The sequence below is a fragment of the Ranitomeya imitator genome, chromosome 1 (assembly GCF_032444005.1).
Source record: "Ranitomeya imitator isolate aRanImi1 chromosome 1, aRanImi1.pri, whole genome shotgun sequence".
Classification (NCBI taxonomy): domain Eukaryota; kingdom Metazoa; phylum Chordata; class Amphibia; order Anura; family Dendrobatidae; genus Ranitomeya; species Ranitomeya imitator.
Window position 1 is genome coordinate 1034111029 of NC_091282.1, and position 16619 is coordinate 1034127647.

The 16619-nt window shown below is 39.9% G+C and overlaps 1 protein-coding gene across 2 annotated transcripts in view; it reads right to left on the reverse strand.

Moving 5' to 3' along the window:
- Positions 1–4314: 4314 nt before the first annotated feature.
- Positions 4315–16619, reverse strand: part of NR3C2 (nuclear receptor subfamily 3 group C member 2) — a 423462-nt gene continuing 411157 nt past the window's right edge. For both annotated transcript variants that reach the window (XM_069744049.1, XM_069744048.1), the window contains exon 9: positions 4315–6963. In XM_069744049.1, coding sequence (XP_069600150.1) covers positions 6808–6963 — 156 coding nt within the window. In that variant the 3' untranslated portion in view covers positions 4315–6807. The remainder of the gene's footprint in view (positions 6964–16619) is intronic.

Sequence of the window (16619 nt, forward strand, 5' to 3'; positions counted from 1 at the left end):
TATATTTTTTATTTAGGATTTTTTTTTTATAACTTTTTTACTTTGTGCCAGGGTGGGACATCATGATCAGCGATCTGACAGGCAGTGCTGCAGGCTTGCCGGTGCCTGTGAGCAGGCGCTTGCAAGCCAACTCCCTGCTGGACCCGGAAGGCCCCCCATGGCCATATTAGATTAGGAGGATGGAGGAGACGCTCAGAACAACCCCTCCCTGCACGATGCTTCCCTATGCCGCCGGAACGCTGTGATCATGTTTGATCTGGCACATAGTGCCAGATGTCAGCTGTAATAATCAGCTGACACCCGGCCGCAATTGGCCGTGCTCCCCCGTGAGCGCGGCCGATCCCCTATGACATACTATCCCGTTCCTGGGAATTAAGTCCCAAGTCACCTCGATGGGATAGTACATCTAATGGCAGAAAGGGGTTAAAGTGGGGCCCCAAATGTTCACATATTACACCATCACACTGAAACATTTCTATGGTATTTACATACGCTGAGTTCAGGCCTTTAAACGTGCGTGATTGACAATAATGAAGTCATTTGATACTTGTTTCCTGGCCTCTTTAATCTGGCTGAGGAAGAATGATGGGTACAGATAGTCCTCGATATAGAATAATGCAGGTTCCATATAGTACAATGCACTCCCCTCAGAGTAAAATGCAACCTCCTTCAGAGTATAATGCAGCCTCCTTCAGAGTATACTATCGCCCCCCTCAGAGTATACTGCAGCCCCCCTCAGAGTATAATGCAGTCCCACACACACATGGTATAATGTAGCCCCCTCAAAGCATACTGCAGCTCCACCCGAGGATAATGCAGCCCCCCACAGATTATAATACAGCCTCGTCAGAGTATCAGTAATGCAGTCCCCCATACAGTATAGTGCTGCCTGCTCACACACAGTATAGTGCAGCTTCCCTACACACAGTATAGTGCACAAACACACTAAAATGCATATACACAATACTTACCTCTCCTCATTCCCCCACTGCTCTGAATTCTGCAGTGCATCTAATCAGCTCCACTGCTGGCACATGCTGCTGAGTCAGAGGCAGAGTGTTGGGAGAGAGAGCGTCAACACTGCTTTCAACTGTATCGGCATCTATTAGCGGCACGCCACTGGCTGGGGCCCCTGGACAAGTGGGGGCCCTAGGCAGCTGCCTGGTCTGCCTGCCCCTACTCAGAGGGAAAATTGTCAAATGATTCATATATGAATCGGTTTGCCACATAACTGAAATCATGACAAGCAAATATGCAGATATAAAACATTACCAACCTAGACCTGTCTGAAAAGAATAGCTACAAGAATCACTAAAAGTGCATTTAAGCTACTTTCACACTAGCGTCGGACTCGGCCCGTCGCAGTGCGTCAGGCCGAGGTTCCGACGCTAGCAGTGAATGCGCCGCACAACAGGGCAGCTGATGCATTTTTCCTGCGCATCTGCTGCCCCATTGTAAGGTGCGGGGAGGTGGGGGCGGAGTTCCGGCCGCGCATGCGCGGTCAGAAAAAGCGGTCCGTCGGCAGCAAAAAAACGTTACATGTAACTTTTTTGCTCCCGGCGGTCCGCCACAACACGGCACAACCGTCGCACGACGGTTGCGACGTGTGTCAATGCGTCGCTAATGTTAATCTATGGGGCAAAAACGCATCCTGCAAACAACTTTGCAGGATGCGTTTTTTCCCATAAACGACGCATTGCGACGTATTGCAAAAACGCTAGTGTGAAAGTAGCCTTAGACAGTCCAGAATCAGTTGAGACTGATTTTCTTTTAGCACTATGGGTGTTGTTGTGGCCCAGAAATCTTGTATGATTTATGACCGGTAACTTGCCAAGGAGGAAGTTATCCAACATGTTTATCAAATCTCGAAGGGTGCAATATTTCAAGCCAGTGGCTCAAATTTTGGTTCAATGCTTCTACCTTTTGCATGCCATTTCTATTTCACTGCAACACTTGTTCACAATTAATGACCAGTTTCAAGATAATAACGATCACCCAATGGAAGAAAATGCTGTTCTTCGGTTGATCAGATAATTTATGTTGACAAAAATCATTGTTATCCACAGCAAATTGCTTTCTGTAAACAGGGAATGTGCTACCGTCAACAAGATGATGTATGGAGACTGGGCGATCATATTAACGAATATTCTGTTCCCCTCAGTTTTCATTAGCCCGCATGAACAAGCCAGTAAATGTGCTCTATTTCTTTATTATTGATCACAGCTTGTTTACACACTGACATTAGATCTATATGCGCCTTAAGCAGAAGTCTGTTATAGACCCCATACACATTAGATGAAAGTTGTATGAAACAGTCATTTTCAGTAGAACCTTCTGACCACCTAATGTGTAAATAGGCCTCCTGACTCTAACCCAGGGTTGTTCAACTCCAGTCCTCAAGAGCCACCAACAGTGCGTTTTTTCAGGATTTCCTTAGCATTGCACAAGTTGCTGGAATCCTCACCTGTGCATGTCATTAACCCCTGACAGCGGCATTTAACTAGCGCTTCCGGCCATCGAGGCGGAAATGAGCGCATCGCTGACCTGTGTCACGTGATCGGGGGTCAGCGATGCTTCGGCATGACAACCAGAGGTCTATTGAAGACCTCTATGGTTGTTGATGCCGGATTGCTGTGAGCGCCACCCTGTGGTTGGCGCACATAGCAAGCCTGTAATTCAGCTACATAGGAGCGATCTATGCAGCAAACCAACACATATTTGGTATCACCGCATTCAGAATCGCCCGATCAATACAAAAAAAAAGGATTAACCTGATCGCTAACTGGTGTAGCGAGAAAAAGAGTGAAACGCCAGAACTACGTTTTTTTGGTCACCGCGACATTGCATTAAAATACAATAATGTGATCTAAAGAACGTATCTGCACCAAAATGGTACAATTAGAAACATCAGCTCGTCAAAAATAAGCCCCCACCCAACCCCAGATCATGAAAAATGGAGACGCTACAAGTATTGGAAAATTGCACCATTTTTTTTTTTTAGCAAAGTTTGGATTTTGTTTTACCACTTACATAAAAAAAGAACCTAGACATGTTTGGTGCCTATGAACTCGTAATGACCTGTAGAATCGAAACGGCAGGTCAGTTTTAGCATTTAGTGAACCTAGCAAAAAAGCCAAACAAAAAACAAGTGTGGGATTGCACTTTATTTTGCAATTTTACTGCACTTGGAATTTTTTTTCCCGTTTTCTACTACATGATATGCCAAAACCAATGATGTTGTTCAAAAGTACAACTTGTCCCGCAAAAAATAAGCCCTCACATGGCCATATTGACGGAAAAATAAAAAAGTTATGGCTCTGGGAAGGAGGGGAGCAAAAAACGAAAAAGCAAAACCGAAAAAAGCTGGGGTCATGAAGCGGTTAAATAATCACCTGTGTAATATTAAAGAAAGCCTGAAAACGTGCGCTGTTGGTAGCATTTGAGGACTGGAGTTGTGCACCCTTGCTCTGACCCAACAGATGCCAGGGCAGGGAAAGAGAAGGCAGTTGAAATGTCATTGTCTAATCCTTTTGTATTTAGGAGTGATATGCTCCTGTCAGATTTGTCTTGCAGATGCTTTCTCCTTCCTCTATGTTGCACGTTTTACTGTGTTGAGTGCTCATGTATGGGGAAGATGAACAAAGATTTGTCTGACATCCATCTCATGTATGCCCAGCTGTAGATACCCCTTCTTTTTCTGTGGGACACGATGAGCGTTTTTATTTAGGGGACAACTCATTAGGCAATATGAGGCATTCTGGAGGGGCCACCAAAATCCCAATAAGAATATTATCCACTTACAGTCAATGCAATTATGGTAAAATTGATGACAAGCTTGGTAGTTCATCCGGAAATAGATGATTGTAGTAGATCCTTTAGTAGATTTAGCAGCTGGACTCCCATCTCAGCTTGACTTTGGGGACATCTCTTCAAAACCTCAAAATGTTAATCAATGAATAGAATGAAATTTGTCTGTTAAACTTTTTATCCAATGTTAAATCTAAATAATTACAAATTGTTACAGTCTTGGATTACAGGAGATCGACACTAATGCTTAAATATACACAAGTCAGAGGCTAAGAAATAGATGAATATGTGGGCACCAGTAACTAAACAGTTGCATATGGCCTCATGAATTCTAAAATAAAACCTACCTTGACAGTGTAATAAATGAAATAGCACACTGTAAGGCCTGTAAGTCTGGTTAGGACGGAGAAAAGAATAATCAGATCCACAATTTCCCTCGGGATCAATAAAGTATATCGTATCATATCGTAATTCATATAAAGAAGGCGAAACATATCATCTAGAAAAGAGTGTTAAATGACTATAGAATTGTTTATTCTCATAACAAAGCATGGTCATTTAAGGATAACACAAAGACACAATGACAACGTTTTTACATCCTAATATTTTGTTAATAGAAAACTGTAAAATTGTATAGATGTTCCATCAAAAACATTTGATAACATTGTAAGATCCCATTGTTACTACAGAATACCACTTACTGAGCCAGCACTTTACTCACTTGGTATTCAGAGAGTGATGCCAGGCAGTATCCCACTTCCCTGTGTCGTGTACCGAATAACCATTGGATAAAAAAAAAAAAAGACTGAACGAGCTGCCCTGTTGCCACCAGTCAGCATCTTTACACTATCCTGGATCTTTTAAAATGACTCTTCTCTTCTGGGACTTTCTTGGGCCAGATTTACACACACTTCATGATCTCCTCTTATAGGGAAAATAAGCATATAAAGTGCCATATTCCTGGCCTATTAGGCAACAAAAAAGAAATGTGCAAGTATTTGAACACTAGCACTCTCATCATTGAGGGTCAAGGTTATAAGAGTTGGTAGGTTAAAACGAGTAAGTCAGCTATATTTTAAAGATAAATTCTCTTTTTCATAAATTTGTTATTATTAACTATGTATTTGAATTATTCCCACAGAACCGTGCAAAAATCTGAGCCATGAAAGCTCAATAGTCAGTACCGAACGCTCTTTATATACCCACTGCTCCATTTTCACACTTTTTTCACTTTACTCGAGTTTACTTCTTTTATTGCCAAAAATATAATCTTGTGGGTGAGCAGGGGAAGCTTTTTTTATTAAGGATCTTGACATTATTTGGTAAGTGCAACTTTAGCCATACTATATGGTAATGCCATATATTAAAAATGTAGATTTTATTTTTAAATATATCTGTTCTCTAACAAAATACTTATCATTCTCAGAAACCCTGGTGTGCCAGTCTAAGTCTACACTAGTACTTGCATGGCAACCAGTACTATTGATTGAGCCCCAGTATACTCTAGATAATGTAGTTTTGGGGATTTTGGATTATGTCATACAGCAAGTAAAGTGCACTCAAGAAAGTTAATTTTTGGCATGCCTCATCACACCTCGCTTTGTCATATCCCTAACAACTGATGCATGGAGATATTGTAGTTTCCTCTTCAAACAAGCATATCTTAAAAAAAAAGGGACCCTGGAATCCCGTAAGAAGGCTTTGTGTTCAGTAAATTTCTCAGGAAGCCTTTCCTATGATTTAGCTAATTCCAAGATACTTACAGTAACTCCATCTTGGAGGTTAAAATAGTGTAATTCACAAGGAAAAAGGAAAGATTCCTAGAAAGTGTGCTCCAATATTTGTTGCAAGCAGTACACAAAAAAGTAGAACATTTTCCTTTTTACAGAAAAGTAGAAAACCTTAAATATAACTGAAAAAGGGGGTTAAAGTGTGTCTATTTACAAACAGATATTGCAAAATGGTAAATTAGATATGATGCTAAAAAGGCACAGCTTTCCCTTCCTTAAATACACTGTAAACAGTTCAGAATCCATGCAAAACATTTTCACTTTACAAAAAAAAAATTACCTTATTTAGACAAAGATAGTACTTAAATATTCTCCATCAAAATAGAATTCTTTCAAAAATACTTTCCTATGCTTTCCATTCATCCGTAGTCATTAAAGATTGTTTGCCTCATTTACAAAATTACCATACATTTTTTGATCCATGTCCTTCACAATTTATACATATACAGCAATATACAGTACAGCATAGACTGCATTAAGCCAGCACAATATAACCCTTAGAAAATCCAGATGGGGGCATTTTTCTATCTTCCTTTTTAATTAAATAAATGTCTACATTACACGTTAGGGTTTGTGGAAAAATTGCTGCATGCGTATACGGCAGAGGACATCTGGACTGCGGCCTGGGCGCACTGCTCAGAGTGCCCATTTCGATGATCACTCTTCAGCAAACATAAAAGAATATGGCCACTGCCTGCATCCTGCAACATGATGGGACAACTAATGCCACAAATGCGTAGTGATATTCAACATCAAATGTTTCTTAATATTTTATACAATAGCTTTTTATTTTTATTTTTGATACAAGAAAAGAATATTTAATGCCCCATAATGACCAAACACATTGTGTGCAAACCAAGGATAACCTTTTAAAAAGTCTTTCTGAGTCCATAAACCCAATTAAAACAAACAAAACCAGAAACTCCATGGCATATTTTAAAATTTCATTGTTAAAATATCAAAATGAATCAGTTATTGACTAGATATGGCTTTTTATCCATAGGAATAGGAGTAATTTTCAAGCGCTTGGGGTGCTGGCGGCAGCTCTCTTTATTCCTGGCATGTCTTCTGTGCCCAAACAGTGCGATTTATTTTTATCATTTCATGTTTGTCTTTGTTTTTGAATGAAAAGTGTCATTTCTTGGAACCAGCTTGGGTATGGAACATCAGAGGAAACTTAAGGCAAAGTTCTCCTGTAAGACTCTTCCAGTTACTTTCTATGAAAGTATAAAGGCTTGGCGTTCCCAGATTCCACTTTTGGTAGTTGATCACTAATGATTTCCACAAGCATTGCAGGAAACTCCACTTTGAGTGCCTGAGATTCCCTAAATGTGTAGAAGCAGAACTCCAATAAATCGCCTACCACCTGTAATAGAGCACAAGTTTGTTAAGTCACATGAATTGGCATCAGCATCTAAAAGAAATTCAGTGCATACTGAAAGATATTATGGTCATCCTAAAAATGTCAAGTAGGGTATCCACATTGTTACTTAGAGTCTTAAAGGGACACTGTCACCTGGATTTGGAGGGAACAATCTTCAGCCATGGAGGCGGGGTTTTGGGGTTTTTGGCTGCATGCTGGCTGCAATATTGGATTGAAGTTCATTCTCTGTCCTCCATAGCACACGCCTGCGGAAGGCAAGATTGCACTGTGCAGGCATGTACTACGGAGGACAGAGAATGAACTTCAATCCAATATTGCAGCCAGCATGCAGCCAGCGGGTAAGGAAAGGGTGAATCAAAAACCCAAAAACCCCCGTCTCCATGGCTGAAGATTGTTCCCTCCAAATTCAGGTGACAGTGTCCCTTTAAAAAATATCCCTGTCTTTGACTGTGTTCATCTTACTTGCAGCCATTTTAGGCTGCCATCACACTATCAGTATTTGGTCAGTATTTTACATCAGTATTTGTAAGCCAAAACCAGGAGTGGAACAATTAGAGGAAAAGTATAACAGAAAAACTTCACCACTTCTGCATTTATCATCCACTCCTGGTTTTGGGTTACAAATACTGATGTAAAATACTGACCAAATACTGCTAGTGTGACAGCAGCCTTATTGTGATTTATAAAGTATATCCTCCTTAAGGCAATAAGGATTCTTAGCTTGCAGTCTCATATCCAATACCCAAAATACTAATTTTACAGCATTCAGTCAATTTCCAAAGAGATTTGGTAAGAAAGTAAACAGTCAAAAGTTAATCTCAAATGTGGCATCCTGCATAGAGACGAGCGAACCCTAAAAAGATTGGTCCCGAACCAAATAGTAGTCAATGGGGACCTAAACTTCGGTGCTTTAAAATGGCTGTAAAATGGTTATAGTCAGGGCTAGGAGGCTGCAAAAGGAAGCTAAATGGGGGTAAGAGCAGGTCAATTGCCCTGCACACAAATGTGAATAGGGAAATGGCAAAAGGGTTCTGTCACCATAACAATCACAGTAAAATAGGAAGTAAATGAATAACAATTTTAAAAGTGCCCTCAAAGAGACTGCGGCTAGCTACTTCCAGTCCAGTTAAAAATTTCACCCACAGATCATGGGGCACAGTACCCCCAGAGCTCCGAAATGTCTGCTCCAACAGCGCTTATTCCAAATGCCGCCAATGAAAAACTTGGCTTGCTCCCAGCAGTCCAGTTACAAATTTCACACACAGAGCATGTTTCCACATTTCCCCCACAGAAGCTGATAACAAATTTCACACCAAGACAATGGCCCACAGTAACCCCCACAGGCAGGGTTACAGAGTACACACAGTGGCTTAAAGGACATTACTCCCAGAGATATGGGTTAGGCTAGGGTCACATTGCGTTAGGGCAGTCAGTTTAGCGCATAGCGCTACGGACTGCGCTAACGCAATGTCCCAAAAGGTATCGCGTTAGCCGATCCCGCTAGCGCAGATCCCCAATCTGCTCTAGTGAGGAACGGACCGCGAACGCTGCAAGTAGCGTTCGCGGTCCGTCACTCAAATGACGGCACATCGCTAGTGCACGCCCAATGTGGGCGTGCGCTAGCGATGCGTTCGCCATTACAATCAATGGCGGCGTTAACGGACTACATTACACCGCGTTATCCGCGGTGTAATGTAGTCCGTTAAACGAGGTCACATAACGCAATGTGACCCTAGCCTAAAAGAATACATATAGCAGCTTTTGGCAAAGTACTCCACAGATATGGGCAAGAATATAGACAGCGGCTTTTGACACAGTACTATCACAGACATGGTTGCCTAACAGTAGAAAAATGTTTACACACACATCACTCCAGGGCAGTGGGCAGTGTTATATACTACGTGGCTGTGCTATATACTACGTGGGCTATGTTCTATACTGCGTGCTCTGTACTACGTGGCCAGTGTTATATACTACGTGGCTGCTATATACTGCGCGGGCTGTGCTATATATTACGTGGCCAGTGTTATATACTGCGTGGCTGCTATATACTGGGCTGTGTTATATAGTACGTGGCTCTGTTATATGCTGCGTGGCCACTGTTATATATTGCGTGGCCTGTATTAACGCATCGGGTATTCTACAATATGTATGTATATAGCAGCTACATAGTATATAGCACAGACCACGTAGTATCTGTCTGCTATATACTACATGGCTCCTATATACTACGTGGCTGCTATAAACATACATAAATACATATTCTAGAATACCCGATGCGTTAGAATCGGGCCACCATCTAGTATTCAATAAAGACAATGAAGACACAAAAGAGAATAGTAAAACCAAAAACACTCAGTTTGAAAAAATGTTGCAGTAATCCGCAAGTGCTAGTAAAAGATGTAAAAAACAGGGTATTTGGTTGATACGTTTTTTGCAAAAAATGTATACTAAGCTGCTCTACCAATCTTCACGGTATACCCTTATCAGAGCAGTCCTGACTAATGTATGCAATCCCTATCTGATGTATTTAAAAACCTGATCATCTGTATATAACCTGTGTGAACAGGGTTCAGAGAGGAAAAATCCATGTGTGCATACAGGGTAGAACAGCTTTTGTGCAGATAGCCCAAGAGGAGTGGTGGAACTCCCCAGTCTTGTAGACACAAGAGAACAATTATGGAAACAGGAACACATGGGCTACTTGCACAGTGAACAAGTCTGTATGATCATGTTCACACACCACCAAGAAATAATAAAGACAATGGTCTATATTCCATATGTAACCCCATTTAAGGCGTCATACTAAGAACAGACAGAACCAAAAGGCATAGAATAACAGATAAAACTATTACATTACCAGAGCTGGAGTGTAGTACCCTTATGATAATTTCAATATAGCTATATCTTCAGATCAAATGTAATACACTATGTAGTTACCATACTTAACCTATCTGGAATGTGCACCAATTTTTGGCTAGTTTTGTATGTGTATTTCTTTATGATTCATTTAATAAAGTTTATGTTTTACTTCAAAGATGATGGGGTTACTTACAACTTCTTTCCTATATGATCTATGCTAATTAGGTGTAACCAATTTCTACGGTCCCTGTTATTCTGTATCATGTCAATGACTATAATACATTATTAACATACTTATTCTTTGATACCAGTTACAAGTTGCCGGCTTTTAGAGATGTAGGAGGAGAGATAGCATTAGTTGATAGTTAGTAATAGTTGTAGCAGAAGTAATATCACTGAAATATACATGGTAATAGTAGTTCTGGGAGAAGTATTCGCATTGGTATATATTTAGTAATTGTAGTTATAGAAGAAGTGACAGCATTATTATACAGTATATGTAGTAAATGTAGTTGTAGAATTTATAACATTAGTGTGGTATATATTTAGTACTAGTGATGTAGAAGAAGGAATAGCATTAGTATAGATTTCGTACTAGTAGTTCTAGAAGAAGTAATAGTTCTTGGAAAAGTAATATTAGTATATATTTAGCAATAGTAGTTTTAGCAGAAGTAAATGCATTAATATATATTTAGTGATAGCTGTAGGGTAAAGTAATAGCATTAGTAAATATTTAGTTATACTAGTAAAAGTGTTGGTAGCAGAAGTAATATCACTAGTATATATTTACCGTAGTACTACCAGTTAGAGGAAGTAATTGTGGGTGTAGCAAGTGCAATAGAAGCAAAGTCACTATACACGGTACAATAAGGCTATGTTTCCACGTTCCATAAAGGCAGCGCTTTGGACGCAGCAGATACCCACTCTGTCCAAAGCGCTGCCAGCTTTTGTACGTGTGGTGATTCCGCATGTGTTCATTGAACACGTGCGGACTCACTGCATCCTATACATAGGACAGTGCTATTTATCTTGTGGAGACTGAGCAATATGCGTGCGTATACGCAGGTCTGCCACCTGCATCTTTAAACGCATAGTGGAGACGGGATTTCATAAAATCCTATCAACCATGGTGTAACATCTGGCCGCTGTACGCAATGTCCAATCCGCAGCAAATACTGGACGTGGAAACACACTTTAAGTAGTACAATATGTGAAGTAGAGAAACTAATAGTAGCAAGTACTAATCAAAAGTAACAATAATAAAGTACATAGGTGTAACAGAAATGTTTGCAGTAGCTTTGGTGGAACTACTGTAGTCATAGTAATTATTCTGATCTTTTATCAAAAGAATTAGATTCAATTTTCACAGAATAATATAAAAAAAAAAACGCTTCCCAGAAAAATGGGTTTCCATATCACTGGAATAATGAAATGCTCTATATTAGGCTGCAATTCCGTCACGTTGTAGATACATGCATTTCCAACTTCCTGCTTCATTATAGAGGCAATGACGAAACCTTACTTGTTCACGTATGACTAATATGCTTGCCTTGAAATACAGGCAAGCATCTCCCTTAACACATGCTCCTTACTTATACGTGATCAAAATGACTACTCACAGCACTGTATGGAATAGTACTCTCACTATCCTCGAAGTGCCAATAGAGCCACAGAAAGAAGGGCGAGGGGTTATGATTATGACCTTACTACTGTGCCTGCCTGAATCAGACATCCCTGCATGAATTTAAAAGAAAAATAATACAGAAAGGAGGGAAATTCATGACATCTGAAATATGCAATTGAAGAGAACTGGATACATATTTCTTCATATCGCTCTTTTGAAGGCACATTAACAGGGAGCGGGGATAGGTGCAGATGAAATAATTCTTGGACTATTTGCTGCTATTTTGTGCTTCTTTAACATGAAAGCCTAACAAGTGTGACTAGATTCATCTTAACCTTGCTTCTACTATCAATGAATCTATCTACAGTATACATGTATGTGTCTGTTGCATGGAAGCATTTAAGTCATACAGTGCCAGCAAAAAAAATCTTTATAAGTTCAACGAAGTCACAAAATATTAACATTCAAGTGTTTTATTGTGGATATTTCATTACAGTTAGTATTTTGTCACTAATATTTACATTTTATTAAGCCAGTTTTGCTATTAGACAGTTTTCGGTTATCTCCCGCATTGTGTGCACTTTTAAGAAGTAAAATCATGACGTGGATTTTACATGTAAAGATTTTTTTTGCCAGCACTGGTTAATGATCTTACAGTAATAAGGTCGGGGTGGGTGGGGGACATATCTGTGTCAGTTATTTCTGTTTTATAGTCACATAATTATAGCTCTTATGATATCCTGCCTGGGTGGATTTTACCTGGGAAGTAGGTGACGTGGTAATCATTGGGAAACACTTTCTAAGTCTCAGTTACTAATAATCCAGGACGTGGCACTGATCTGCACCCACTAAATGGTCAAACCTGGGATATAGGGAAGTCCTGATATCTTGCGCACAGTGAAGAAAGAGAGGTAAAAAGCAGCGATAGTCCACCATCATAAATGGACGCATCAAATAATCCTGAAATCTACACCGCATATAACCAAGTTCACGAGGCTAAATTTAGAGATGAATGAAATTTGGAAATTATCCAATCTAATTGCTGACATTTCTCATTTTGTCTCTGAAGTTGTGGCATTTTCAAGTTAGCTGATTAATAGCATTAAACAGTGTGAGTTTTAGTTGATTAACGTTCCTACAAGATCCAAGGAGATATTCAATGTTATATTACAAGAAATAGACTTATTTTTTTATGTAGCGCAGTGTTCTCCATCATAGGTCAAGGAAGCAATCTGCTGATCAGTTGTTATCGCAAGATATGCCACAAGAGCCCATACATTTTACCTGCAGCCCCAAAAATGTTGACCATGAAATGCAGGTTCTGTTTCGGCAGACAGCGCAGGAAAGCTCCCCCTATGACACCTGTCATGCGTTTTGTGGTTTTTAAACAAGGGTTATCTTATAGAACATCTTCAATCTTGAAGACATCAATGCTCAAAAAGCCAGATTTAGAGTTGAAGAGGAAATCAGATTGATGCTGGCCAATGAATTGGTTGGCACTGCATGGCTTTTAGTGGAATGCACTTTTTTTTTTATTATTCCTTAGCTGTGATTTATTTATTGGAAGTATAGGGATGAAATGTGCTGTTCATCTGTTATTCTCATTGGAAATGTATGATTAAATGGACAGCTGCATACCCACTGTCTTGACAAGACCACCTTGTCAATATAGTCATACGCTGCCAAAAGAGTTAATGAAACAAATAAGAATTCTAAGAAAATGTTCCATGACATTTTTTATGGGAAATACATTTATTAACTATAATACAAAAGTCATGAGAGCTGAGAAATCCTTGCTGAACCGAGAAATAAATGAGAGGAGCTAAACTTCCAGCCGATGTACCCATGAAGTAATATGGTCCCAATAAGGAACACAGTGTGGATGCCGCCTTAAGTGGTGGTGATCTGGGTGCTGGGTGAAACTTTCCAACAACGATGGACTGAGAGCCTCAGATTACAACATTGAATTGTTAGAAAATAACAGTATCCGCTTGTCTGCAGTGTCACTCTTACTTCACTTTTTAAAGCCGTAGCAGGAAACCTTACATAAAGCGAAGCACTATTCCCCTTCCCACATCAATCACAAATAACTAATTATTATCTCATCACGCATCGTACCTTTCTCACGAACAGGAAGCATGAGTCACCCTGGCTTTCTGCACGCATTCAATATGCCAAGCAAGTTTTTTTTTTTATTGATTTATTTGAAATATCTATTATTTTGGTATCTTCCCACTGTATTTATATGACAACAGTACAAAAGGTGCCTGAAATCTGCCAAGGGTAAAGCCAGCAATTTAAGTCTGTGTTCAATTCACTCAGTTTCTTAGCTTTTCAGAAATAATAACTGAAATTCTGGCACATGCTTAAAGTCACTTGGTGGCAAAAAAATCATAGGAATTCTTCTGAGCCAAGATGCAAAGTTTAAAAAGAAATCGTAATGGGATAAAACACAATGCATTAGATATTCAGTGTGGAAAGCATTTCTTTCAACAATGGTGGATCACATTTTTGTCAATTAAGTGTGTGTGTACAAATATATACATATTTACACATTCACACACACAGACACATACTCACACATTCACACATATGTATAAATGGATATACACACAGTGCTCAGCATAAATGAGTACACCCTAACAAATTTGTCAGAAAACCTTTAGCTTCCTTTCAGAATCAACATTTTCTCTGGGATACCATTCTATAAAAAGCTGTGCTGTGCGGGCGATCACCGTCGGGTGTCAGCTGATTCTGACAGCACTGCTCCCGGGACTTTAACCCCCAAAATGCTGTGATCGAATGAGATTGCGGCATTCCGGGAGCTGGCAGAGGGCCCTCTGCTTTTGAACCAGAGACCCCGCAACATGACTCGGGGTCCATATTATTGCTATGGTGACCCGATGTCGTCATGACGACTTCCGGGTCACCAGAGCTAGGAAACTTGCTGATTATGTGCAGTGCATGATCAGCAACTTTCCCTGTCAGTGCAGAGCTGACAGTTTATACAGCCTGGGGATGCTGCTGCATCCACATGCTGTAGAAGCGATCAGCCCACAAAAAATGATAGTTCCATAGTGGGATAAAGTAAAAAAAAATGAAAACATTTGTTTTAAATAATTGTAAAAATATTTTTTTTAAAAATCAAAAATAATAAAAAAATCAAAAGCTATTGAATACATAAATACATATTTGAATATTAATAATAATAATAAAAAAAACAATAAAAGTACACAAACAATCAAGAAAAGAATTATTTGATTCCTTGCTGATTTTTTAAGTTTGCCCACTGACAAAGACATGAACAGTCTATAATTTTAAGGGTAGGTTACTTTTAACATTGAGAGATAGAATATCGAAAATAAAATCCAAAAAAAATCACATTTTATAAATTATATAAATTTATTTGCACTTTGCAGTGAGATATAAGTATTTGATCCCCTACCCTCCATTAACCCCTTTCTGCCATTAGACGTACTATTCCGTCCATGTGAGGTGGGCTTTACTTCCCAAGGACGGAATAGTACGTCATAGGCGTTCGGCCGCGCTCACGGGGGGAGCGCGGCCGATCGCGGCCGGGTGTCAGCTGCTTATCGCAGCTGACATCCGGCACTATGTGCTAGGAGCGGTCACGGACCGCCCCCGGCACATTAACCCCCGGCACACCGCGATCAAACATGATCGCGATGTGCCGGCGGTGCAGGGAAGCATCGCGCAGGGAGGGGGCTCCCTGCGTGCTTCCCTGAGACCCCTGCAGCAACGCGATGTGATCGCGTTGCTCTGGGGGTATCCTACCTTCCTCCCTGCAGCAAATCCCAGATCCAAGATGGCCGCGGATCCGGGTCCTGCAGGGAGGGAGGTGGCTTAAGCAGGCACTTGGTAACGCTGCAGCACTCTGAGACAGATCGGTGATCTGTCAGAGTGCTGTGCAAACTGGCAGATCACCGATCTGTATTGCCCCCCCTGGGACAAAGTAAAAAAAAATTTTTACAAGTGTGTAAAAAAAAAAAAAAAAATCCTAAATAATGAAAAAAAAATAAATATTATTTTTATATATATAAATACATTTCTTTATCTAAATAAAAAAAACAAAACAATAAAAGTACACATATTTAGTATCGCCATGTCCGTAACGACCCGACCTATAAAACTGGCCCACTAGTTAACCCCTTCAGTAAACACCGTAAGAAAAAAAAAAAAACGAAGCAAAAAACAACGCTTTATTATCATACCGCCGAACAAAAAGTGGAATAACACGCGATCAAAAAGACAGATATAAATAACAATGGCACCACTGAAAGCGTCATCTTGTCCCGCAAAAAACGAGCCGCCATACAGCAACATCAGCAAAAAAATAAAGAAGTTATAGTCCTCAGAATAAAGCGATGCAAAAATAATTATTTTTTCTATAAAATAGTTTTTATCGTATAAAAGCGCCAAAACATAAAAAAAATGATATAAATGAGATGTCGCTGTAATCGTACTGACCCGAAGAATAAAACTGCTTTATCAATTTTACCAACTGCGGAACGGTATAAACGCCTCCCCCAAAAGAAATTCATGAATAGCTGGTTTTTGCTAATTCTGCCTCACAAAAATCAGAATAAAAAGCGATCAAAAAATGTCATGTGCCCAAAAGTGTTACCAATAAAAACGTCAACTCGTCCCGCAAAAAACAAGACCTCACATGACTCTGTGGACTCAAATATGGAAAAATTATAGCTCTCAAAATGTGGTAATGCAAAAAATATTTTTTGCAATAAAAAGCGTCTTTCAGTGAGTGACGGCTGCCAATCATAAAAATCCGCTAAAAAACCAGCTATAAAAGTAAATCAAACCCCCCTTCATTACCCCCTTAGTTAGGGAATAAAAAATAAAAAATGTATTTATTTCCATTTTCCCATTAGGGTTAGGGCTAGGGCTAGGGTTAGGGCTAGGGTTAGGGCTACAGTTAGGGTTAAGGCTACAGTTAGGGTTAAGGCTACAGTTAGGGTTAAGGCTACAGTTAGGGTTAAGGCTACAGTTAGGGTTAAGGCTACAGTTAGGGTTAGGGTTTGGATTACATTTGCGGTTGGGAATAGGGTTGGGATTAGGGTTAGGGGTGTGTCTGGGTTAGAGGTGTGGTTAGGGTTACCATTGGAATTAGGGTTAG